The sequence below is a fragment of the Lagopus muta genome, chromosome 14 (genome assembly GCF_023343835.1).
Source record: "Lagopus muta isolate bLagMut1 chromosome 14, bLagMut1 primary, whole genome shotgun sequence".
Lineage (NCBI taxonomy): Eukaryota > Metazoa > Chordata > Aves > Galliformes > Phasianidae > Lagopus > Lagopus muta.
In genome coordinates this window covers 17,243,734-17,269,273 of record NC_064446.1, presented here as the reverse complement: position 1 = coordinate 17,269,273, position 25,540 = coordinate 17,243,734, and the positions used below count along the sequence as shown (strand labels likewise).

The window sequence follows — 25,540 nt, the reverse complement described above, 5'->3', positions numbered from 1 at the left end:
CTGCTGAGATGCAGCTGCAGGCTGACAATGGGCTCTGCTTGGAGGAGGGAGGGCAGCAGAGAGGAGCCCACCCAGCACATCGCCTCGGAGAGAGAAACAGCACCACAGAACTTACAGAGAGCTGAACGTGGGCATCCCAGAGCAGTGCAGGAGCAGCTCTCAGGCAGCAGTGAGGACAGAGCAGCAGAACTCAGCCACTCAGCAGCCCTGATCCCCACAGAAGAACCCAGAGCTACACCACGTACTGGCAGATGTGAGGGAATTTGATAGGAGCCACCTGAAGGAGCGAATCAATTACCTGATTGCAGCTGGGTTCAGCACCCAGGTCCTGCCATAACAAAGCACTCCATTAACTTTAAAAGCACAGGAACCTCTGAAAGCCTGGATACCAGCTGGTAGGCGAAGCTCAGAGGGGGGTGGCTGTCCTAATGGAAGAAATCAAAGCAAAATCTTTATTTTATTATGATTAAGCACCAGCGTGGGTGCGCTGGGGGCGGGGCACGCAGTGCTGCTCGGTTTTTGGCCCCAGCACGGTACAGCGGCAGCTCCCCGTGGTGCCTGCAGGGGTCTGCGGTGCTCGGAGCACAGGGCGCCGGCTGGACTCCCTGCACGAGGCCTCTGTGCTCACCTGCTGGGGGGGGGGGGCGGTGAGAGGAAGCAGCGCTGCTTCCTTGCCAAACTGTGGGGGCATTGGGGCTGTGATTGGCAGAGCCCATACAGTAGTGCTTGGGAGCTGCAGTCTGACATGGTGCTGGGTGCAGAGAGCTTGCCTGCTGCTGATGGAGGGGAAATAACGCTGTTTATGAGTTTATTCACTCATTAATAAACAGAAAATGCACAGGCAGTTCCCGAGGCAGAAACAGAGACCAGAAGTAATGCCCCACTTGCTCACTGAGCTGTGCTCCTTCCTGAATATTCAAGCTTTCTGGCCTGGTGAGCCTCAGTGCTGCGCAGAGCTCTGGGTAGCGGTGACTGCCCCGCTCCTGCAGTGCCTGGGGCTGCCTGACCCCGAGTGCTGGGCCAGGAGATGCCCATCCCAGCTGCACTGGTGGGTGCTGAGCTGCAAACAGGGCCTGAGGGGGTTGCATGGAATCATAGAGCTGCTGGCATTGGAAGGGGTGCTTCATGTGCATGGATTCCATTTGAAGGACTTCAGTATTAAGAGTCATGGAATCATTAAAATTGAAAAAGACCTCTAAGATCATCAAGTCCAACATCCAGCCCCTTCCCACCACGTCTCCAATGGAACCTTTACTCCCAAGCTTCTCTTTGGGCCGCGGCTGCTTTATGCACAGTGGTGTTGCTTTGTGGAGCTTTCTCAGTGTGCTACGAACCCACTGCCCTCTGCTTCCCACCACCCAGCAGCTGAGCTGCCTCTGCCTCCCACCCCACGGCTGCTGCCAGCACAGCTTTCCCTACGGGCTGGGGGAGGACTCCGGATTGCAGCCAGGCTCTCCCTCCCCTCATTTGGAGGACACACACTGCACACCATGGGGATTCTCTCCCTCTGTCCAGGCCTGGGCTGGGTCACACACAGCACCCAACGCCTCTTTGTCTTTGGTTGGTTTTTATTTACCAATAAACGATACTACAAAACATGGGAAACATCTCCTTGAAATACAGACTGCAGTCACACTGCCAGCCTTTAACCTGCTGTATTTACAGATCTCCCCGCCCCCTCAGAGGAGCTTCAGCCTCTTCTTCTTCCTCCTCCTCCTCCTCTGGGCGCTGCTGTTGCTCACTGCTCTGTGTTGGGGCACAGCAGTAACTCAGCCCCACTGCTCCGGCCATGGGGGTCAGTGCCACCACCAGGCAGAACGGCCGTGGGTCCATCAGCATAGGAAAGAGATACACGTGCGTGTGCAGATACGTCTGTATATAAGTGCTTTTAATTATATAGTTGTAAGGCAGATTAAAATTATTTTCTGACACCAGCTGGTATCAAAGGACTCCACTCCTACCTCCCATGCACTTTGTGCAGTGTGTATGGGAGGTAATTAAGTCTGCAGTAATTATCATCCAGGTACTGCAGTCTGAACAGCCTCTGCTCCTTCACTTCCATCCCGTGTGAGGCTCTTGCTCTGTACCCCAGGCAGCGCAGCCCCCAGCACTGTGGGGCTCTGTGCTGCTGCCCCTTGGCACATGTGGGCATCAGGGTAGGTGGGAGGCGATCAGAAGCCCCAAACCCTTCTGTGAGCTGGGAGGCAGAGGGCAGAACTGCCTCTGAGTAGGGCTTCTCATTACCACTGGATTGTCCTCATCCCAGCTGCCAGTGAAGGGCAAGCTTTTTATTTCTTTGCACATGAAAAGAAATGAAGACAATAATGTATTCCAGAACAGTTCCTCTTCTCCCAAGAATTATTATCAGGGAGCTGGAGCCCTGCTAATTGGCTTTGTTCTGCAGCACCGAGTGGCTCCTCATGCACACAGTCCCACAGCCCCAGACCCTGTGGCACAGCCAATGAACTTCACAGCAGCACCAGGTTCTGGACAGACCTCCCCGAAGATGAGCCCACGGTGCTCCTCAGTGCTGCTCCAGGCAGCAGTGCAGGCAGTGCAGCAGTACAGCAATACAAGAGGTGCAGTAGCACGAGGTGCAGCAGTGCAGGAGGTGCAGGTGCAGCAGTGTAGGAGTGCAGCGGTGCAGGAGGTGCAACAGTGCAGGAGTATGGGAAGTGCAGCAGTGCAGGATGTAGGAAATGCAGCAGTGTGGGAGGTGCAGGTGCAGGAGGTGCCATCAGACTGGGCTCTGCTGAGGAACAGGCAAGTACAAAAGACTAACAGTAATTTAAAAACCCTTCTCCTGGAACAAGCAGCATACAGGTGCTCAGCTGCTGCTCTTCAAGCTCTTCTGTCCCAGCGTTGCTAACCCCATTGGAGTCATGCTGGTGCAGAGCAGTGACTCCGAGAAACTGTGCAGGGAGGGCATGAACAGAAACCCACGTCCAGCGGCTGCCACCCGGAGGGCCCTGCAGGGGGGTACAGCAGAGGGCTGCTCCCAGCTCCAGCAGCTGCCCGACCCATGAATGTGACAGAGCCTTCCCCTCACAGGGTGCCTCGCAGGACACAGGAGAGCTGCGTCGTGGTGCTCTTTGGAATGCTCCATCAGGTGAACCCGATGCAGCACCAGCTGCTCCAGATGAGCTGCAGCTGTGGCGGTGCTCCCATCTCTTAAGGTGGAGGGAGGAGGGCTGCAGCTCACCGTTGCTCTGTGCTGCCTTCAGTTTCTTGTGGGTACAAATGGGGCAAAACAAAAAATGTTGGGGGAGAGTGATCCCCATTCTGCAGAGACCTGGTACACACAGGGCAATGTGGAATCACAGCAGGCGAGGAGGCATGGGGGCACCCGTTGTGCATTTCTGTGTGTGTATGTGGTGGGTGAAGGGCACCGACTCACTTAGCCCTGCCTGCACACTCACAGTGCGTGTGCACAGAGCGGCGCTGAGCAGCTGCAGGTCTCAGCCCTGACACAAAACGCCGAGAGCTGCGCTCCCCCCAGCACACAGCTGACACCCCCCCATGCAGGACCATTCCTGCACCACCACACTGTGCTTATCGGGCTCCTAAGGCAGAGCTCAGCTCTCTGCCACAGCACCACCCCCTCCCTGACCCCCAGCACCTCCCCAGAGGGACGCAGCCCCAGCAGCCCCCAGGCTGTGCTCAGGCACTGCTATTTCCCCCCAGTTCCATGCTCTCTCCCTATCTGTCCCAGGGAAATACAGCAGGCTAAAAGCTACTTTGTTGTTGCTGTTGTTTTTTTTTTAACATACCACAGTAGAAACAGTAACTGAGTTATATTTGTCAGAGTCACAGCAGTGTATGCGCATTTGCTATTCACAGACCGCAGAATATTGCCAATAACCTCACTGGTGGGACTGACGACACGGAGATACATGCATTCGTGTGAGACCACAACCGATGACGTCTATACTGCGTTAAGCACATTCACTGTTAAACACCTTCCAGTCACATCGGTTCCTTTACATTTTGTCGTTAAAACTTTAGTTTTTTTCTTCCACAATTAAGCACAAAGTAACCTGTAAACAAGTTGACATTACACTTATATACAAGTGAACCACGTCGGAGAGTAGAAGAGGTAATTCGGTGGGTGCCACTTAACCTACGTCGATGTGCAATAGATGGACCCCGCCGCAGCGGAGTCACTGCGTGCCCTGGGAGGCCTGGGCTGGGAGGGGAGCGGGGCCGGGAGGCACAGCCCGCAGCCCCCACCGCCCCACCACGGCCCCCAGAGCCGCATCCCGCGCTTGGTCATTGCTATAGATTAAAATCTGCAATAGCGTCCTTACAAACTGATTTGTAGCTAAGTGATATCGATGCCAAGAAAAATAAAGAATGTCTTTTCGTAATATAAATAATTTAAAAGTGCTTTTTTTTGTTGTTGTTGTTGTTGTTGTCATCGTTGTTCTTTTACTATTAATCTACAAAACCCCGCGGGGGCATAATCTATCCATAGGACTGGACAAGTAGTTCGTACCATGGTACACATGGGGCTGACACGTCAGGGACTCAGAACACCGCATGCAGCAGTGCTGTGGGGCAGGGGGGGGGGGGGAGGGGCTCCCTCCTGGGCCTGGGGGCACTTGGGGGGTGCCGGGGGGGGTCCCAGCTACCACAGTGCCTGCCGGCACCAGGCAGCCCAGCACTGCCCTCTGCACACAGCTTTGAGAAGAAAGGAACAAACCGGCTCCCAGGCTGGAACTAAAACCCCACAGACTGTCCACTGGAGCGCTGTAAAGCATCTTTGTGGTGCATATAGGAGAAAAATAGAGGGGAAAAGTATAGGGGGAAAAAATTATTTGGTCCACATAGGTCTGTGCTCACCCTCACCAATACCCTCCTGCAGCTGCACCATGGGTATGATGCTCTGTTCACACAGCCCTTATGATCCGCCTGGCAAAACAAAAGCTCCCCAATTTGGGAACAACAGAGCCCTGCAAGCACAGAGGAGCCCCTCACTGAAACCGCCTTAGGATCAGCAGAGATAATCTGTGCACACTGACATCATTTCCCACAGCGGACTCAAACTCAGGAGCTCTGGAGCCTGGATGATGCTACATAGGTCTGAGACAAGCTGCCCATTCCAGCCAGCCCCATATCTGTATGTTTCACTCTTTCTGTGCTGTCTGACAGTGAATAATTTCTCTGAGCACCTCAGTGCTCATTTCTCCCCCTGCAGCGGTGCCACTCTGCACCCACAACAGCCCCTAGGACACTCCATGCAGTTCACTTCCAGTTCTCTGGAATGCACACAGCTGCTGACCCAGAGACCCATTCCCTTCCAGTCAGAGCATTAAGCCCGTCTCATCAGGCCGATCATCTCCAGCATTTGCTTCCATACCAGATGGGAGCCTGCTGTGCCTGCCCCGCCACCAGCATGGGCTGAGCCCATGGCCCCCACACAGCCTGGGGGCACAGCAGGGGCGAGGGACAATGGAGAGACAGCACCAGAACCACATGGAACACAGCAACAGAGAGCCCTGTCCCTGTCTGCGGGGAAATGCATTCATGGTGCCTCAGAAAGGGGAAGGGAGAAAGAGACAGAGCCAGGGGGTTCTGCTGCAGCCCTCAGAGACTGCAAAGAGCCGACCATCCACTGCAGCTGACAGTGCTCTTTCCTGAGAAACTGCAGTGATCAGGAGGGAGCCAATCTGCCAGCAATGTATTCTGATATATATACACATATATACACACGGAGATGTATATACACACATATATATCTATGCACACCCACACCCAGGCGCTGAAGGCAATGCTGTCCTGGCACAGTGCTCCCAAAAGCCCTGCTGCCCCCAGGCACGGAGCTGCACACCCCCAGAGAGCAAAGCAGCGTGCACTGCCGGCCCTGCGTGCCCTTAAGGTACTCTGCTTGTGTAAGACTCAGAGTTGACAAAGAAAAACATTTGTCATTGTGCTTCCACAACTGGAAAAATATCATTACCCTACGACTATAAATGATTAAGGTGAGATAGGCAAATTAGGCAGTTCTATAGAGATGGATTGTTTTTTTGTGACCTAACACATAATTACTATCGGGAATTATTTCCGTATCACTGCGGATCCCACTGTAACAGCAACGGGGATCATCCCACCTATAGGTGGTACTTCCGCAGCAGTTCCGACTGCCAGGGATGCTTTCTTTCTGGAAACCTGTCTGGGATTTTGATCTTGAGGAAATCCTGGATGCACTTCTCCAGCTCCTCCTCGATGGAGAGCTTCTCCTTCACTGCCTTCTTCTTGCCGGCGGTGGACTCGCGGGAGCCCGAGGTGAGCGTCCGCAGCAGGTCGCTCTTGCGCCGGCTCTCGGAGTGCTGCAGCAGCAGCACGGGGCCCTTCTTGGCCGGGCGGTCCAGTGTCTGGATGTTGGGCTGTCGCGTGACGGGGCCGCAGATGACGGTTTCCTGTGGGGAGCTGCCCTCCGACTGGCTGTCACAGCTGGACGTCGACAGCTCGTTGCAGGACGTGCCGCTCTCACCCTCCTTCTCGCCTTTGCCATTCTTGCAGCAGCAGTCGCAGTGAGACGAGGCCCAGCGGGACGGCTCACCTGGAGGGAGAGAGCGTGGTTAGAGCCTGCAGCAGCTCCCTGAGCCCACGGTTCCCCTGGAGCGGAGCCCTCGGGCCATCAGTGCCACAGTTCCCATGGCCACCCACTGATGGCGCTGCCCCGTGCCCTGGGCACATTTGGGATGCTCAGCAGAAACGGATTTGCTGACGGTGCAGGGAGGTGGTTAAGCAGCTCCATGAAAACTGAATTTTCCGGGGCTGATGGCTGCAGTGACCGAGGCCCTGTGCACAGTCCTGCTCACTGCACTCCTTGCATGCACTGCCTGGAGCCACATGGGTGTCCAGTGGCACAGAGCATTAGCACAGTGCGGTGGTCTGATGGGAACAAAGCATGCAGGGAATGCCACTGCCTGCCCAGGGCACTGCTCACTGTCACTGCAGCCTGTGCTCACTGCAGCTTCATGCTTTCATTGGATCCAACGGAACTACTTGTTATTTCTGAAAGTAACAAATCAAAGCCATAATGCTGAATTGGAGGCTGCATCACTGACATCCACCCCGCAGCAGGAAGGATAAACAGAGCCCTCTCCAAAGGCCTCGACTCGGCATCACAGAATCACAGAACCATAAAGACTGGAAAAAATCTCCAAGATCACCAAGCCCAACCCCAGCACATCCCTGTCACACCCTCTGAATCATGTCCCTAAATAGAATCCCAGAATCATCAAATTGGAGGTCTGGGAAGCAAAGCGCGGCTCTGGGGCACTCTGCCCTCAGGCCATTCCTTTTGCAGCCCAAGCACAATGCACATCATGGGTATAAATGGGGAAAGAAACAAACAGCTGAAAGCCTCCTCCTGTCTGCTTCTTGCTCAACAGTGGAGGAGTCTCCCAGTCTGTGTCCCTGTGCCTGAACTGAATTCAAGGCTTGCTTCAAGACCTGCTCTTTGTCTTGTCTGATGAAAGTCAATAATGGCCAAACTGAAATTTCTCATTATTTGCTTGGCAGTGACAGAGGCACAGAACCTTCCACCATGCAGCCCCCGTGCCCACGTCTCATCCCACACAGGGCAGCGCTGCCACCCCCAGTGCTCCTGAGCAGAGGCACACATCAGATGCCCCATGCACAGGGCAGTGCAGGGCAGTGCTGGCCCCCCGGCAGCCCCCATCCTCGCAGAGATGTGCACACTGCACCGGTGTGATCGCGCACTTCGGTAATTACCTCCTGCCTGCTCAGTGATGCTGGGATAAAAGGGGCTCATTAATCCCAGCCCGGCTCTGCTGCCTCTCTCCCTGATCTTAGAACATTTCTCTCCTACTGCCTTAAGAATAATTACTATTAGAAGGTTCTGAAGCAGCAGCAAAGCCTCTGATGTGTAAGTGACACACAAGCATCTGTCGCATGCCTCTTCTCTCCCTCTTAGAGCAAATGCACTGTGATCTGGGAATGGGAAACCTGAGCTGCTGCATGCAGCAACCCCATGGACAGGGAGCACTCATGGTCCGAGATGTGCACGGGGCCTTCAGACTGAAAGCAGTGAAAATGTGTGGGTTTCCTGCTGATTTTTGTTGTTGTTAGAAATGGTGCACAGACACCAATTCCAGCACCACACAGCCCATGGCAGACACAGAGCTGGAATTTTGCAACCTGAGCATGGGGCACGTGGCCCCATGGTGCTCCTCCTGCTCCTGTCCCCCAGCACAGCCATACTGCTCTGAAGTGCTGCCATGCTCCAACGCCACCCCACAGCGTGGCTGCAGCACACGGGGCATCTGCTGCCCACCTGTGTGGGCTCCGAGAAGCACAATTTGTGCCAGCTCACCAAAGCATCGATTATTCAGGTGCGAGTGCCACCAGTCCCCAAGGGACCCCACAGCAATGCGGTGTGAACACACAGTGCCAGGGCCACATCTCCACGTGGCCCAGCAAGAGCAGGAGCCCCTGAGCCAGCCTTGAGCCCACGAATCCCGGTGAGCAGGGCTGACAGGATGGGCTCTCCATGGGTGAGTCCTTGCCACTGGCACTGCCTCCTGGAGCTGCAGTATTCCAAAAGCAGACAGTGACTTTGATGACATTTGCACTGGGAAAGCACTCAGCTCTTCACCACCTCCTTTCTTTTTGACGTCTATCTTATAATATTAGTTTTAATACCACACTACGTACAGTCAATTTTCTTTTTAGTTTCAGATCTATAAAACTCATAATGTTGTGATATTTCAGAAGGAAGCTGCCACAGATTACTAAGATCACCAAGGCCAGACTCCAGCCTACCCCCACCATGACACCAAGCCACTCAATAGAATTTCAGCCCAGTGCCTCACATCCCACTCCTTCCCCTCCCAGCTCCAGGGCTGAGGCACTGGAAACTACCACACATTATTTGGCAGGTAAATAAAGCCTGAATGGCCCAGGCCTTCAGACAGGTGATGGTGGCCCAGTGACAATTTGATGTAAATCACTCATCCTCACATGCACAGTGCCTCAAATGGGTTCTGCATCCGTGCATGAATTAAAGGTGTTGTGATTGATGAGAGACTGAGGTCTAATCGGTGTTTTAATAAATACGTTCTGAGTTGGTAAGCTAGCCAGATCAGTGGAAAATACCTCTGTCCAAATAAAATCACCAAGGTAAAGCTCAGGAACAACGACAAATGCTATGCAGTGATTGGCTCTGGTACCAGCACTGGCAGCAGGATGGATGCACGGCAGATTCATGTGCATTTTGGTCTGTCAGACAAACAGACCAGGGGAGGCCCCAGCAGTGACAGCACTGCTCTGAATGTGCTCATCTGCGCTCTGGCCGGCACTGGCCGAGCTGTCTTCTCTCCCTCACATCCTGCTCACTGCCAAACTCACCACTGGGCTTTGAGCTGCTCTCCACATAGATGCCTGGCTCCTTCCCAATCCATTTTAATGCTTTTGAAGTTCTGTCTGTAATGTGCTTTTACCATATACATTTTCTGACGTGGTGCAAAAGCAGCAACGTTTGCTGAGGTCCCTGTGTGGGGCCAAACCATGTGCAGGATGACACAGCCCCAGCCTGCGCACACACATCAGCCTCCCAGCATGCTGCCATTTATCAGTGCTCCCATGGTCGTGGAAGCACAGTACCGTTCAGGTTGGAACAGACCCCTCAGACCACCAGCCCAGCCCACCTCACCATGCCCTCCAGCCACATCCCCCTGTGCACATCCCCACATTGTGGACGCCTCAGCATGGTGACCTCCCACTCCCTGTACAGCTGTGCCACTGCTGATCACTTTTGATCACTGATCACTGCTGATCTTTTGGAGAAAACATTGCCCCTAACATCCAACCCAAACCTCCTGTTCCCTATAACACTGTGCTTGAAATGCAGTCCCTTTCCTTTCCAAATACTGCAAGTGGAAACAATATCTGGCCAGTAGGACTGTGGCATTAATCTTCCTCCAAGAGAATTACAGTGAAATGAAAAAATGGTGCAGAAGTTTTCTTCCACCAATAGCATTTACTCTTCCTGCCCTCTCTCAAACATTTCCACCTTGTTTAAGTTGGGTGCACCAGGAACCAGCAGCTGCCATTACAACATCTTCCCTTACACCCAGCCCTGCCTCCACCCGTGTAAGACCGCTCTGTATCTTTATTACTATGGTTTTAATATTTTATCTTAATACAATCCTGTTACTTGAAATTTATACTCGAGTTCTGGAGAGTGAAGTTGGAATAAAGGAGCAGGGGCTGCCCTGCCGCAGGGTACGGAGGCGGAGCATCCAGCAGGATGCAGACCCCCAGCTCAGAGCCCAGCAATGCAGTGCAGGTGGAAGGTGGATGGAATCCTCAGACATTCAGCGCCGACGTGCTCCTGCTATCTATTGAGAAAGGAGTTAAAATCCTCCATTAATTAAAACAGAGGTAAAACCATCCAGGCTAACCAATCAGAAACAACATCCCTCTCAGTGCCCTAATTTTAGAATTACCCACACGAGCATTGCTCCAGACTCCCTGAGTGCATAATGCAAACATTCAGAGCCAGCTCAGTGCCACAGGGCACCACGGCCCCACTGCGGGCACTGCCTGCCCTGAGCTGCTGCAAAACACCAAGAGATGCACACGTATAAATACATGCATTTGCACACATGCAGGTGGAAACTCACTCCCATGTTTTCCTTTGTTCTGCCCTTCACCATTTACATTTGATCTTGAGCCCCTTCTAGAACCTGTTTAATTAGCAAAGACAAAGCACACGGGCGTCCTGCTTCTGGAAGACTTATGCTGCAAATTGCCAACAGATGGTTATGATAATGTGGGAGCCACAGATTCTGAATTTTTAAAAATTAGGACTCATAACAGATAAATGCTCTAGAGATATGAAGGCATCATGTCAATCTATGTTGTTCCAATTAATTGCAATCAATTGCTAATTGAGAGCTATTTTAAGACTCGTCATTACTTTGAACATAATGTGGAATGATCTGTGTGGATCCCTTCACCTCCTGCAGGTGCCATCGGTGCAGAGAGCTCTCGGGACAGAGAGCAGAGCAGCCCAGCAGTCTGCCTGTTGGCAACCCTCTGCTTCATGGGCAGAAACGGCCAAATATGCAGCTGTGGATTCCAAACCTTCAGAGACGGGGCACCTCAGTCACTTGTTGGATTTCTGCTTGCAAAGCTTTCCAAAGTGGCAGCTCTGATGTTACTGAACAAATATATCTGCCTCCTCTTTGGGTTTCCAAATGGCACCAACATCTCTTTGGGCAGCTGGACCAACATCTCCAAGGACACCCGAGCAGTAACAGTGGCACGGTGCTAAAGGCAGGAGGGGAAGAGGAGCCCATTTTTTTTTTATTACAGTATGGGAAAGGGTTATCCGAAGACGCATCGCAGATTCTAAAGAGAAATTAGGAATTTCTCTTTGCTTTTGTGGACAGAAAAAATACCAAAATAAGCCCATACTTGGATGATGTGTTGGCAATGGCAGCACTCATACAGGGCCCAGCAGCCACCAGGATCCAGAAGGACACAGCAGGAATGGCACGGCTGTGAGCAATGGGTTTGCTCAGTGGTGTGCTATGAACCATGGAATCATAGGATCATATCATAGAACCATCATGAAATGGCTGGGTTGAAAGGGGACCTTACAGCTCTCCCAGCCCCACCTCTGGCATGGGCTGGCTGCCCCCCAGCTCAGGCTGCAGTGCTCCCCATCCATGGCCTCGGGCACCTCCAACTCTGGGCAGCACTGCCAGGGCCTGACTGCCTTCTGAATGAAGAATTTCCTCCTAACATCTGACCAAATCTCCCTTCTTTCAGTTCAAAGCCATTTCCCCTCGTCCTATCACTACCTGTGTGTAAAGAATCACCCTTTCTTTTCCTTATAGGCTGCCTTTAGGCACTGAATGTGAAGACAAAACAAAGTCCACAGTGCTATTTACACGGCTGCGCATGCGCCAGTGCTGCGCCGCAAGGATGTGTCCCCAAATGGCTTTTCTGGTCACCAGGAACCAGTGCAGCAAGAGGACAGCTGAGTGCAGAGCTGCCAGCAGGGTCTGCAGGGTGCTCCCCACCCGTGGAGTGCTCAGCATCACAGAGAGCTCTGCATGGCACAGCACAGCAGGTGCAATACATAACTCATGTTCTTTGCTGGTGCACTGCATTTCCAACAGCACTGAAGCAAGCTCCATTTTTCAAAAATGGCATTCTCAGGCTGGCACTGCATGGCTCTGGCACAGCAGCAACTGATCACCTGCTGCTGCCACCCCAAGCTGGCCCCACTGCTCCAAGGCCCCACTGCTCCACGGCCGCACTGCTCAGCCCTGGCTAACATGGTGCTACATGGCCATCAGGGCACATGGAGGTGGCCCTTTCAGGGCTGCTGCTCATTAGTTATCTGGAGCCCAGCTCTGAGAAGCAGCTCTCTGAGGCAGCTGCACTGAATAAAGTGGGGAGTGGAGCCCTCAGCACCCGGAGCTGATACTGTACTTCTGGAGGATGGGAGAGCCCTGTCCAGAGGGGCACACTTGGTTTTTATGAGCTATTCAAGGCACTCTCTCTGGAAGCTTTTATATTTTTTTTTTCCTGTCTGAACCTCATAAAACAGCCTTCTGCTCTGTAGAGATAAATGTGGTTTATATGAGAGAAGCGTTCCCAGCCACTGTGGGTTTTGCCTTAAACCCTGTATCTCGCAGTTTAATCTTGCTGTGGGTTAGCTTGGTTTATTTACTGTCCTATAAGTGGAGAATTGAACTTTAGGAAATGAATGGCGTGGTTTATCCATTTTAGCATCTAGAGCAAGGCACTTTCGCATTAAATGAATGCATGCAGCGGGATGCCCTCCAGACACAGCTTGGAACAGCCCAGCACTTTGCTCACAGCGTTGCCAGCAGAAGCACCAGGCTGCTGCAGGCACCCACACCCTGCACTCCAACAAGGGCACTCCGTGGGCCAGTACAGTGCTGAGCAGGTCACCGTGCCCCGTGGCACAGCGAAGCCCTGCTTCTATATCCAGCCTCTGCTCTGCATTTGCAGGAGAAAATAGGGTTATTTTTGTTCTTTTGCTGCAGAATCAAATAGATTATTAGAAATTTTCTTCAATGTGTTTCTAGTGGAGGATGAAAAAGCTCTTTAGGGATTGTTTAGCGGCTCCTATTGAACTCTATAGGGTGTTAGTGTCATTTAAGGAGTGCCTGCTGCTATCTGCATTATTAAATCTCATATAACTCCTTCATAAGAAAGTAGAAAATCTCAGCGATTATAAACCCAGCATCTCTGCAGATGAAAAATGTTCTCACAAGAAATCTCAGAGCATTACAGATGTATTCAAAATAATAACACCAGAAGGACTTTCTACAGGCCATAATGTGGAAAGCATCAAACACGGAAAAATGGGACTAAGTGTCCTTTGACCCAGAGGAAATGTTGGAAATGGAGCTCTCAGCTCCATCACGGCCTGATCCTATGCTTGTGAGAATAATGTGAGCACTGCTGCTGACTGAAGGACCTCAGAGGAGCACAGGGCTCAGCTGCAGCACGGCATGCACACACTGCTTCCTCAGAAGTCACTGCACTTCTTCTCTGCCTGGAAGCCAGCAGAGCCCATCTCAAGGCAGGCTGAGCTGGGGAAGAACACAACTCTGGATGGCAGCGCTGCAGGGACAGCCCAGCCGCGGGTCTGCAGCAGCACTGTGCCGCCCAGAGCAGGTCAGAGCGGGGCTGTGCCTCCAGGCTCTGCTTAGAGAGTCAAAGTGTCACAGAACGGCTTGGGTTGGAAGGGATCTCAAAGACCAGCTAGTTCCAACCCCTCATCTATTGCTGCAGCCCAGGACACAGCTGGCTGTCTGAGCTGTGAGGGCACAGTGCTGGCTCATGGCAGAGTGCCACCCACCAGTAAGGCAGCATGGCAAGGCAGCAAAAGGAACGGAGCGCTGCCAGCCAGGAGCTCACACACGCTCTGCCTTCTCACAGCTCTCTCACTGCATCCGAAAGCCATAAAATAAGCACCAAAGTAATTTACTTCTGCTTCAGAGCCCCTTTACAGAGTCAAAATGATTGATGGGGCCCCAGCGCACATGACCGACAGCTCCTTAATATTTAACTGCAGTAAAAAGTAGTGCACAAACGATGTGTTACGGAGCCGCTTTTGGCCTACAAACACATTAAGGTAACTCTGCGTACATTGCAACTGCTCAAATATTAATCATTGAATAATTTAGGCTGTGAATTTATTTGTTTAAAGAAATACTTCAGCAGATATATCCATCCACCTTAGTGCAAATCCATATTTATGATACGGTTATTGGTCTAACGTGTTTTCCAATATCCTTATTTCAGGATGTTTACTGTAAGAGTCAAACCCAGCACTGGGAGTGCACCCACCTCTTGGGGCCCCTCTCCCCCAGCTCTGTGCCAGGTGCTGCTCACCCCCCTGTCCCACACAGGCACTGCACTCACCCTGGCAGCCCCACACCCAGAGCTGTTCCCAGCACAAGGAGCCCAGCAGAGCCGCCCCCCCTCTCCTGCACCCCACGGCACCGCAAGGCTCACAGCAGCATTTTGCTTGTTCCATTTTATTTCTCCATTATGAGCCTGCTGGCAGCGCTGGGATGTTGTCTTGGGGCAAGAGCTTTCTCCCAGGTTGAATGTGCTGCTAAAACCATCCCAAAGATTGCTGAGGAGAGAGCTGGAGGTCCAACTGGGGCTCAGAGCAGAGGGCTCTCCTCAGGGCAAAGCTCCTGGGAAGCGTTCCCAGCCTGTGCCAGCACTGCATCATTCAGACATTAAAATCAGGACTGACAAGCAGCAACAGCCCACAGCAGCCCTGGAAGTGCTGGCATGGGAAGCTGGAATGTGGGGAAGTATAAGAGGTCCCTGAGCTCCCCCCCATCACAGCAATGAGGCCTGTGTTCTGGTAGGAAAATACAAACTTCATTTTAGGTCCCCTGGGAAATTCTGCGAAGCGATTTATCATGCAACTGATGAAACTGCTATTTAACTTCAAAGCCCTACATAGCATTAAGGAAAGCCTTGAGTTCAAATGAACAGTAAAATATTTGGCACCTGAAATTATGGTAACAGCACATAGCTCTGCTTCCCCATTACCTGGCAGTGCGGATTGCTGTGGGGGCTGGCATTCAGCAGCTGGGTACCGAGCCCTGCACGGGCTGAGCCAGGGGGGCAATAGGATACAGTGCTCAGCCAGCGAGTGCTGATTAGAGCAAAGCCACCTCACATTGGTAGCATGAAAAGGAGGTTCTGCTCTCCCTGAGGCTGGAGGAAGGAAGGGGACAGACTCTTGTATGGGAACTGCTGAGTCACGGCCTGAACCTCTGATTAATCACCTGAGGTGAGCCATGAGTCAGCCAGAGGAGCACAGGTGAAGGCAATTCTCCTGTGCTGCCGAAAGGGGTGGAGCCAGGCTCCACTCCTCCTGGACCTATTTAAGAGCTGGCTACCAGAGGGGAAGGATCTCTTCTGGAGATCCCCTCTTTTGGTGTCTTCTGGTGAGCTCAACCCAAGGGTAAGCTCTTCTACTTATTCTCTTTTGTGATCCTTGTTTGCTTTGCCTTACTCTTTTGATTATATTGCAATTATAGCATCTTGATATCTATTGATTATACACAATTATATTGTGATTATAACATCTTGGTTATACAGACTCTTTAGGGGAGGGTCTGAGTGATGGGACAAAGGAAAATGGTTTCAAGCTGTAACAGGACATTTAGATTGGATGTGACGAAAAAGTCCTTTACGATAACAGTGGTGTTATGGGCACGCTGCTGAAGAACAATTTCCAGCACCATTGAAGAGATTTGTGATTAAATCAGACAGAGGATAGCTGAAAATAGCTAAGGTGAAGTTGTGCACAGCCAAGCTCTCTGGCAGGCATGTTTTATTTCAGCCAACCAGCAGCGATGGCAGGAATTCAAGCTTTGCAGGTGCCCAGATAGGAGCTCAAATCCCCTCCTAAGCCTCCATGCAATCACGGCACACAAATTGCGCCCTTTCCGCATTGCTCAGATTTAGGAAGGATTCGTGGTTTTCCTATTTTAGACATGTTTTAAAAGACACAAACAGCTGCTTTGTGTAAGATGGAGTGGCAGCCAATGACATTTGGTCCTTGAGAGTCGTATGTCCTCCAGTCTGCACCTCTATGATTACTGTGTTGTTTTATTGGCTCCTTTCTTGATTAAGTGGAATCTGAGTGACAATTGTGCATCCCATCACTACTTTCTATGGAACTCTACAATTACATATTTTAATTAATATTCTTGTTCAGAAAAAAAACTTTGGTTTTAAAGCTGCTTTTTTTTTTTTTTTTTTTTGCAATCAAATTGCATCCACAGCACAGAGTGAGGGCTTTTCTGCTGCAGCCTGGGACAAAGCACCAATCCCAAAGAGTGCCATTCAGGAATGATGGTTTTCCACAGTAAAACATTAGATTGAGGCCATGCAAGCAGAGATCCATCCTTCCCAGCTGTCCTGCAGTTACAAGGCTGCAGCAGGTGCCAGTGGCAGCAGGCAGTGCCCCCAGCTCCCTGTGGTGCAGGGCCCTGCAGTGCTGGTGCAGCCATGGCCCGGCCCCAGCAGTGCTGGGTGCTTCCACTGTGCACAGTGCCGAGAGCCATTCCTTAATTGCTTTGATCTGTGTCCTTGTGAGATCTGTGCACTGTAATTATATTCTTGCTTTAAAAAGAGTGAAGAGGGAGAGAAAGTGTTATTTTGATGTTTTAGTGTTTGTTTCTCAGCAGCATGTGCTTGAAGGGAACTACAGCGATTTATCGTCCCCAATCCCTGCTCTCTACATCTAAAAAAAAAAAAAAAATAATGGGAAGAGCTGCTGTGCATTTGCATCTCAATTTTAGCTCAAGCAACGTGACAAGGGTTCAGCTAAACGCCTTGGCACAGTTAGCAAGGAAAGCACTGAAGTAAACAAAACCTCCAGGGATGCCGATGAAAAAAAGCAATGAAACCAGGACCTGCTCATGGAACAGGAAGCCCAGCACAGGGTGGGACCCCAAGTGCCTGGAGCCAGGCCAGGACCCAAAGGCTCTGCACTCACTGCTGCTGGGCTGAGCGTGTGGTCAGATGCAGAGCCCCAGGGTTTGTTCCACAATGCTCTTTCAAAGTTTCATCTGAAATGGAGAAAAATCTCTTTTTCAATTCCTGCAAGTTAAAAATGCTGACTGTTTGCAGGTTTCTGGGGAAAGCATTATCCAGTACAGACCACAAAACCCACCATGACAGCACCATTTACAGGTTCAGACACCTGTTTGCATTTCACAAAGAACATGCACTGCATCCAGGTCTGGGGCCCCAGCACAAGAAGGACACGGAGCCATCGGAGTGGGTCCAGGGGAGGGCAAGGGGGTACTCAGAGGCTGCAGCACCTGAGGAGGTGCAGGGAGGAAGGCTGAGGAGGCTGGGGATGTTCTGCATGGAAAAGAGGAGGCTCTGGGGAGGCTTCAATGTGGCCTTTGGTGCCTGAACTGATGAACAGCAGGAGAGCGACTTCTTACACAGGCAATAGGACAGGGGGAAACAGTTATAAACCAAAAGCAGAGATTAAGGCCAGATGCCAGGAAGAGGCCGATGAGGACCTGGCACTGCTGCCCAGAGCTGCGGGTGCCCCAGACTTGCCCACTGCCTGCTGTCCCCACGCCTGGGGGTGCATGCAGGTGTCACAATGTGATTTCTCCTACAGACCACTGCAGATGTACTTAAAGCTTTCACTGCAAACACCTCACACCCAGAACAACTTCAATTTCTGTTGCTGTGTTGTATGGGAGCTGCTGAGTCATGGCCTGAACCACTGATGGAGCACCTGGGAAAGGACCGGGCAGCCCTGGGAGCACAGCTGCAGCAATTTACCTGTGGGACAGGAAGGGATGGAGCCTGGCTGCTCCTCTCTTAGACCTCATTTAAGGGCTGGCTGCCAGCAGGGAAGGATCTCTGGTTGGAGATCCCTCTTTGGTGGGGCTTTCCTCTGTGAGCCTGGAATCTTCTAATGCAGGTAAGCAATCTTCTTCCTTTATAGAACCTCTCTATTATGCCAGCCCTTTGTCATCACATCTTTGTAATAATGCCTTTCCCATTGTATTGATCTGTCCCATTGCTACACTGTACTAATAAATGCTTCATTCAAGGCTTGGTTTTCCCCAGTGCATCTCAGGACAGATGTTTCTGCAAAGTGAGATAGGGCAAGCAGCACCAGCAGCTACGGGCTGCTCCTGTCAGAGTGCCTGAATAACCACTGTTCTCCGAGGCATAGGGGAAGAAAAGCTTCAGGCACTATTTCATAAAATACCTCAGAGCACACTGAGCTCCAGCAAACAAGAAGCTTCTCTCCAGCAACAGATTGCTTTCTAATTCACAGAATGCAAATGCAGATGCTGTTCTTGGCTCTCAACCAAATTATTGCACATGTTTGTTTCTAAAGTAGCAGCATTTAATACAGTAACGATAAAAGGGAAAACAACATCCCACATCCACCTGTGTGTGCCTGGCTTTGTCATTCCTGCATGGCACTATCAAGATCCCGAACGTAAGGGAAAAGCCAAAGCTGCAGGATCTCGAGCTGCCTACCTGCAAAGGGCAGACTGGGAGGAAAAGCAACACGCCCTGTTTTGGTACTAGCTGTTAACTGCAAGGGTCCCCCCTATTAAGCTGCACATAGCAATTCCCCTGGCTTTCTCCCCCCAAGGTCAGCCCAAAGCCCTCCATCAGAACCATCCCCTCCCCTCCAAGGTGCTGGGATTACCAACTCCCTGTCACCTCCTGCAAATTGCATCTTATCGAGGAAGCACAGAAGTACATAATGCAATTACTCAAAGACCATCGTTCTGCTGCCAGAGACAGCATTCTATGCATGCCACTCAATTTACAGTTTAAGAATAAATACAGTCAGTGAGCACTGATGTGATAAAAGTTCCTCTGTTTGTTTTCGTCCTTCCTAGCCCTGACTCGCACTGACTGCAGCAGGACCCAATGGGGGTGAGGTGATGCCCAGGGATGCTCAGCAGCCCTGCTGGGGGGGCAGAACCCACAGGCAAAGACCCACTGCAGGGCCCTTGGGCTGAAGGAGAAGCCCCCCACAGCAGCTTCCTGCAGCAAGTTGCACAGGAAAGCATTCAGGTGGGTTTGAATCTCTCTGGAAAAGAGACTCCTCACTTCTCTGTGGGCTGCTTGCAGTCCTCATAGCTGGGCTTTTATCTATCAATCTCAATTTATACAAATACAGTAAGTGCATTTGCCTCGAAAGGCTGTTGTGTTGATGGGCACTGTTTGAACCCTAAACATCACTACTAATAAAAATATCAGCTCAAAAATCAATTAAGTCCCATGTAACCAAGCTCTCGGCAGAGATGAGCCAGTTTATTTCTGCTGAAGTCAATTAAGTTAAACTAATTTACACAGCTGCTAATGCCATCCAGATTTCTGAACAGTAATAAATAGTCTGTTCTCTCCTTTATTTAAACAAAAATGCATTTCTTGTTTAAATAGCAGAAGACCTTTCTGCATTAACTGTGGAGATTTTTGCTTACATCAGATGCTGCCTTATTCACTTATTTTTAAACAGACAAGGCTAAAACTGTTCTCAGAATTTTTCACCTTCTGTAATAGAAACTACACTTGATGTGGTCATAACAAAACCAATGTCAAAAAGGCAAAGTGTCCTACTTTGGTCTCTGACTGCTTTCAGGATGGAGGGAGCATGGCTGCAGGCATTGCACCGTGCAGGGCTGTAAGCAAGGAGCCTGCTGGAGGCCAGCAGCTGCTGTTAATTGTACCTAATGAAAGCTGCCACATTTTAGGGCCCTGTGAGATCTACCAAACCAGGTCTCATGTCTACTTTACCAGCCTGGGCTACGAACTGTGGCAGCTTAGGAGGATAGACACAAGTGCTCCACTGCTTGTGCCAGAGCAATGCACACCCCAGCAGAAGGCGTTCGCTTGGAGCACAGCCCTCACGTGCCCCCCAAATCTAGGTATTTTGTAGAGATGAAAGCTACACCTCGTCACGATTTAATTACAGCTGGTTAATGGGAATTCATAAAAATCCCAAGGTAGCATGAATAAATGTAACAAGAAACTTCTGACAAACATACACTAAGATTGAGTGTGCTCTGAGTAGAGCACTGAAGGTCTGCTTAACTGGACACATCCGGGTTAATTAAATCATAGTTATTACGAGCTGCTTTTTTTTTTTTTGTTTCCTGTTTGTTAGAGAACACACTGCCAAGCACGCTCCAGTGGTGCTACACATTCAGTAATCATACATACATTTTGATAACTTTTTGTTTTAGCCTTTGTAAACTTGGGCAATTGAGATGAGAGAATGTTACACCAGCTTGCATCCTTCAGAAGCTGAGATGCTGCTCTTGGTTTAAAATAAGAAGCTATGAGCACATTGCCAGCTCGGGGTGAGCCCAGAGCAGCTCCCCAAACACCCACACTTCCCCAGGCTGCCAAATCCCAACAGAATCACAGAACCATGAATGCTGGAGAAGACCCTTCTGATCCCCAGCCCACCCCACTGTGCCCACTGACTGCATCCCCACAGCTCTGGAGCACCTCCAGAATGGTGCCTCTCCACTCTCTGAGCAGCTGTGCCAGTGCTGACTGCTCTTCGGAGATGAAATTGTTCCCAACATCCAACCTGAACCTGCACTGGTGCAACATGAAGCCGTCGCCTCTCGGCTCGCCAGCAGAGCAGCTCTGAGCAGTGGCTGCTGTGTGTGGCTGCTGCACGGGGCCACTGCTGGGCTGTTCCAAACAGTGTAATGAATTGGCTTTTTGTTTCAGTTAGCAAGATCAGAATGAGTTTAGTTGTGGGAAAGAATAATTAGGCACTGACTATGAAATCTGAAGGGGGATGGAGATGAGGATTTTATTACATTTATCACAGCTATAACATTATCTCCACGCAGGCGATGGGAGCTTTAAACTGAGTTTAAACTCTTCGGTGGGCTACAGAGCAAGTTAATAATGCTCTTAAGATGTGGTGCTGTGTATCGTTTGTGATCTTTAAACTATTATCATAACATGAAGCAATTATCAACACGCAGAACTAGAGTAATTAGCACACGTTAACAAGTAAAACAGGGTCAATGAATGAAAATACCTTGTAATTACAGTAAAGAATCAAAGAGTTATAGAATGCTTTGGGTTGGAAGGGAGTTTAGAACCCCCAGCCCATCCACTGCCCTGTGCTGGTTGCCCCCCACCAGGTCAGGCACCAATGCTGTTCTGCACAATTACCATCAGTGCTAACCTGGCAGCCCATTCCCCGTCCTTGTTTGTGGTCAGGGGTTGAAGGCATTGGATAACATGAGTGAAGGACAGAGCTGAAGGGCTGAACAGCGTGAGTGCAGAAAATAAGGATGAAATTTGAGACCTTATCACAAGTCTGCTGAGGTCCTCAAAAGCTTTTTAAGCTGAAGGTCTACTGCGATGCCCGTGGCCTTTCTAGAATAACAGCTTACTGGCATCGATTGTTTTTTTAGATCCATTTGTCCTGAACACTTGCTAGGGCTATAAATGCAAATCAGAGCAGCAGTAAATGGAAGGCAGCTCCCTGTCTGCTACAGGGGACGGGGTCACCTCCACTGCACTGAGCCCAGCAGGAATGCGCCGTGCCCGGAGCTGGGAGCAGTGTGGGACAGCGAGGGGCCCATGCAGCCACCAAGCACGTGGAGCTGCTCACCAGCACGTCTGCAGGGTGCCCAGTGACCTGGATGGAGAGCAGGAGTGTGTGTGTTCCCACACAGAGCTTCAGGTGACACCCATGGGTAGGAGGCAGTGCGTTATGGAGTGCCAACTGCAGCCATCCGGAGACCCACGCGTTTACAAGAGGCTTTTGGAGGATCCTCTTCACCGCCTTTGTTAATGTTCTGTGCAGCTCTCAGAGAATGACCTGCTTTGTCTTTGCCTTTCATTTGTTCCTGCAGAACTTCATCCACCACCCCGTCTTTAGTGCATTATCTGTGCCAATGACTCACAGCACAGCTTCCAGCTCCAGAACTTTCCCTTCCAGCAAAGGCTGCCCTGCTCCGTCCCAGGGAGTTTCACCCTTTGCAGCCAGAGGGATTTGGAGCATCTCCACCTTCTCTTGCTGCACCATCATGCACTTCACTGCTATGGCCAACATCACGACCATATGAGCAGCTCTATGTAAGCAAAATTCTCACCCTAGACCTGCAAACTCACCCCTCCAGCTATGGGGGATAGATGGGCTGGGGCACCCTCTGGTCCTGACACCTGCAAACAGGGACCTGAATGGGAAACAACCTCAGCAGCCTGAGTGAGCCCTAGGAACACCCTGCCAGCCTGCAGCCCTGGGTGACATCAGCCAAGCTACCTGCTGATCCTGCCTGTCGTTATTCATAGGAAGCAACAAAGAGAATGGCAGGCTATAAGGCAACTCACTTGGGACTCATTAAAAAACCATGTGTGCGGGGGGCGGAGAGGGGGGGGGGGGGGAGGTCCTTCCTGTGTATCCAGTGCAAGTAAAAGGAAAGTGAAGCTTTTGCATCTTTATCACTCAGAAGCCAGCATCCAAAGAAGAGGATGTTCTTCACACAGCAAAGAAACTGACACAGAATGAAAAAAGACACTGGAAAACAAAGGAGGAGATCACATGCTGCACTGCATGGCCAAGGAGAGAGGAAGGAGAAGAAAAGTGAGAATTAAAGAAGAGATTCATGATTTGGTTTGTTCCTTTTTAAAAAAGGAAAAAAGGGGAATCTTAAGCTGGAATGTTTTGGCTCAGTGCTGAGCAGTTGCTCACCCATGTGCTGGCACTCCTCTCTGCTCTTCCCACTCATGGAGAAGCTGCAGCCCAGGGGGCAACGCCACCATCAGTGATGGGGGAATGCATTGCTGCTGCCTGTGCTCACCTGTGCCAAGGTGGAAACAAAGTCATGGAAATTCCAATCATTAGGGTGAGGAATTGTTAACAATCAGTTGATGAACACAGTGTTAATTTTCCAACACATTTCCTACAAACTGTTTCCTGAGGAATTTTCCCCAGAGCCCAGAAAGCAGCTCCATGGAGCCCTTGTTAAGAGCTGCCTGCTGTGGGACCGTCGCACTGTGGTTGGGGCAGTGTTCCCAGCACAATCTGACCGGGGCTGATGTCTGTTATGGGCAAAGCTTCTTCTGCCCCAGAATGGAGGGGTGGGGGGAAATTCCCAACACCAACAAAAGGCATTTTCAGCCCAGGAACAGAACACATGGATCTCAGCAGGGAGAGAGCAAGGTTAAGACATGGGCTTGGTGTAGAACATGTGTTTGTGACACCCAGCAGGACAGGCACTGCTACATCTCTTTCTTCTGAATGAGAAAGCATCAACTTAGCAACGAAACCCATGGATAAATGGCTCAAAAATAATGTCATTTTCCAACATGATCTGCACTGTGTGCTGCAGCTCACGCACTATAGCTGAGGGAATGCCAATTCCCCGATTTTCCAGGCTCTGTAAGCTCATAATGAAGAGCACACGTTGGGGATTTCAGTCAGCTGCAGAAGCTGTTCTTCCTCTCCGGCTAAGAGGGTAGAACCACAGCCGTGCACTTCTGCACTGTGTGCCATTGGTGTCAGACTGAGGCCTGGGATGCAGCGCAGCAGCAGCAGCCCTGGTCCAGCACCCAGCTGCAGGAGGAACTGGGGAGCTCTCTTTGGACACGGGTTTCCCCTTTCCCTGAGGCCCCCTGGCACAGACAATTCCTTTTCTGCCACTTACAGTTTACGATCTGATTTCCAGTTTTCCCCAATAAAGAAGGATTTCCAGGGAAGGCAGAGAAGAGCAGCACAAGAATACAGGAGCTGCAATGCTTCCCTTCTTTTTCAGCTACTGAAGGACACCAGTGGCAGCACGGCCCTTGTGCATCACTCACAATTACTGGGGCGTGACATTTATTTCCATGCAACACAAACGCTGTATGGAGGAGGGAAGAGCGACCAGGTACATCTTCTATGCTGGATTCAATTTTCCTGGTAAGACTCTCTGTCCAACATCACTATTCTGGCTTTTAATAATTGTAGTTTGGAGATGAAAAAACACTTTTTTCCTTAAAATTAAAATTCGCTGATGATCCATTCAGCAGCTACACAGCTCAGCTCTGCTCATCATCATCAAGAAGCATTTGACTGATAAAGCTGAGTTTAAAAGCCTGATTAGCACATGAAACTACAGAGAAAAAAATAATCAGAGAAAAGCAGAGCTTTTCCCCTACATACCTGAGTCCTTGCTTGTGGGGTATTCAGCATGAGAGAGGAGGATCCCCATCGGGGGGAAAGAGCAGGGAGATGTTTCCAAGTGTGCTACACATCAGCCATGAATGTAGCGGACATGGCAGCGTAAGGTGGCAGTGAGCTGCAGTCGATCTTGTGATCTACTGAACAACCAGGGCCCATTCCACGTCCTTGAGCACCATCCACCTCTGTCCTGAGGCCCGTGCCTGGCACCAGCACCCTGCCCTGCTCCAGCACCCCCAGCACAGCCCTGGGAAGCAGTGATAAACCCGGGGTGGTGGAGGTGACGGAAAAGTGCCTTTTGTCCCCTCACATCTTCCTGCAGGAACTTAATGAGTGCAGCAGAGCACGAGAAAAAAGACCTCATTCAGTTTTAAAGACATTTAAAGCCTGTTGTTCCTAATGGATCATCGCGCTTTAAAGTCAAACCAGCTCAGATGCGTGCAGCTGAGCTCATCCCATAGCACCAGCAGCTTTCAGAGCTGGTCTCAGGGCGCTCCCATTAAAACCCCATCAAATCACTACCATCCGTTTGGCTGAGGACAGAGTTTTAACCTTACATCGTGTAATTCGGGGGAAAACTCAGACATGTGGATGCAGCCCATTCATGGTATTCATTTGTTCTGTTGCCTCTTCCTGGCTGCACTTCAGGGGTGTCCTGGAGTCTGCACACATGGGCAAGGTCAGGCGCTGCCGCTGCTCCCCACAGGTTTGTTGATGACCTCAGGGCCCCAACCGGGCACGCAGAGCCCCCAGGGTCCCAATGAAAGTTTCCATTCAGGTTCTACCATGCACTGCTACAAACCCGCACCAGACGTCCATATCAGATGGGCCCTTGCAGGGTCAGGGGGCTGCACATCAGGGATTCACCCAACCCTTCCCACTCCGAGAACACTGAACTGCCCCATCTAAAGCTCCTCTACATGCTGCCGGGGTGGTCCTGGCTTTGCAGAGATGCACAGTGGAGGCCCCTTTTAATTTCAGCCCATGGATCACACACTTGTTTGGATTTTAATATTGAGTCTACGTTTCAGTGATTTGCATTTAAATGTGTTGTCAGAGAACTTCCAGAAATCTTTAATAACAAGAGCGATTTGCATTTTAATGTGCACTTAAAGAATTTCAAGAAATCTTTTCATGTGAATTGTGTTATCTGAGCGGCGCTTCTATTTGAGGGCCATGAGAGCTGCCAGTTTGTGAAGTAAAAGTCAAACCAAACCATTTTTGGAGATAGCCCAGATTTGCTGTGCTCTGCTTGAGAGCTCCTCGCTGAACACTGTGCTCCCAGGGGAG

The 25,540-nt window shown here is 50.8% G+C and overlaps 1 protein-coding gene across 3 annotated transcripts in view; it reads right to left on the bottom strand.

The window, feature by feature from the left end:
• Positions 1-586: 586 nt before the first annotated feature.
• KCTD16 (potassium channel tetramerization domain containing 16) overlaps positions 587-25,540 on the bottom strand; it is a 42,700-nt gene continuing 17,746 nt past the window's right edge. For all 3 annotated transcript variants that reach the window (XM_048960910.1, XM_048960909.1, XM_048960908.1), the window contains one exon: positions 587-6,562. In XM_048960910.1, the coding sequence (XP_048816867.1) occupies positions 6,111-6,562 (452 nt within the window). In that variant the 3' untranslated portion in view covers positions 587-6,110. The remainder of the gene's footprint in view (positions 6,563-25,540) is intronic.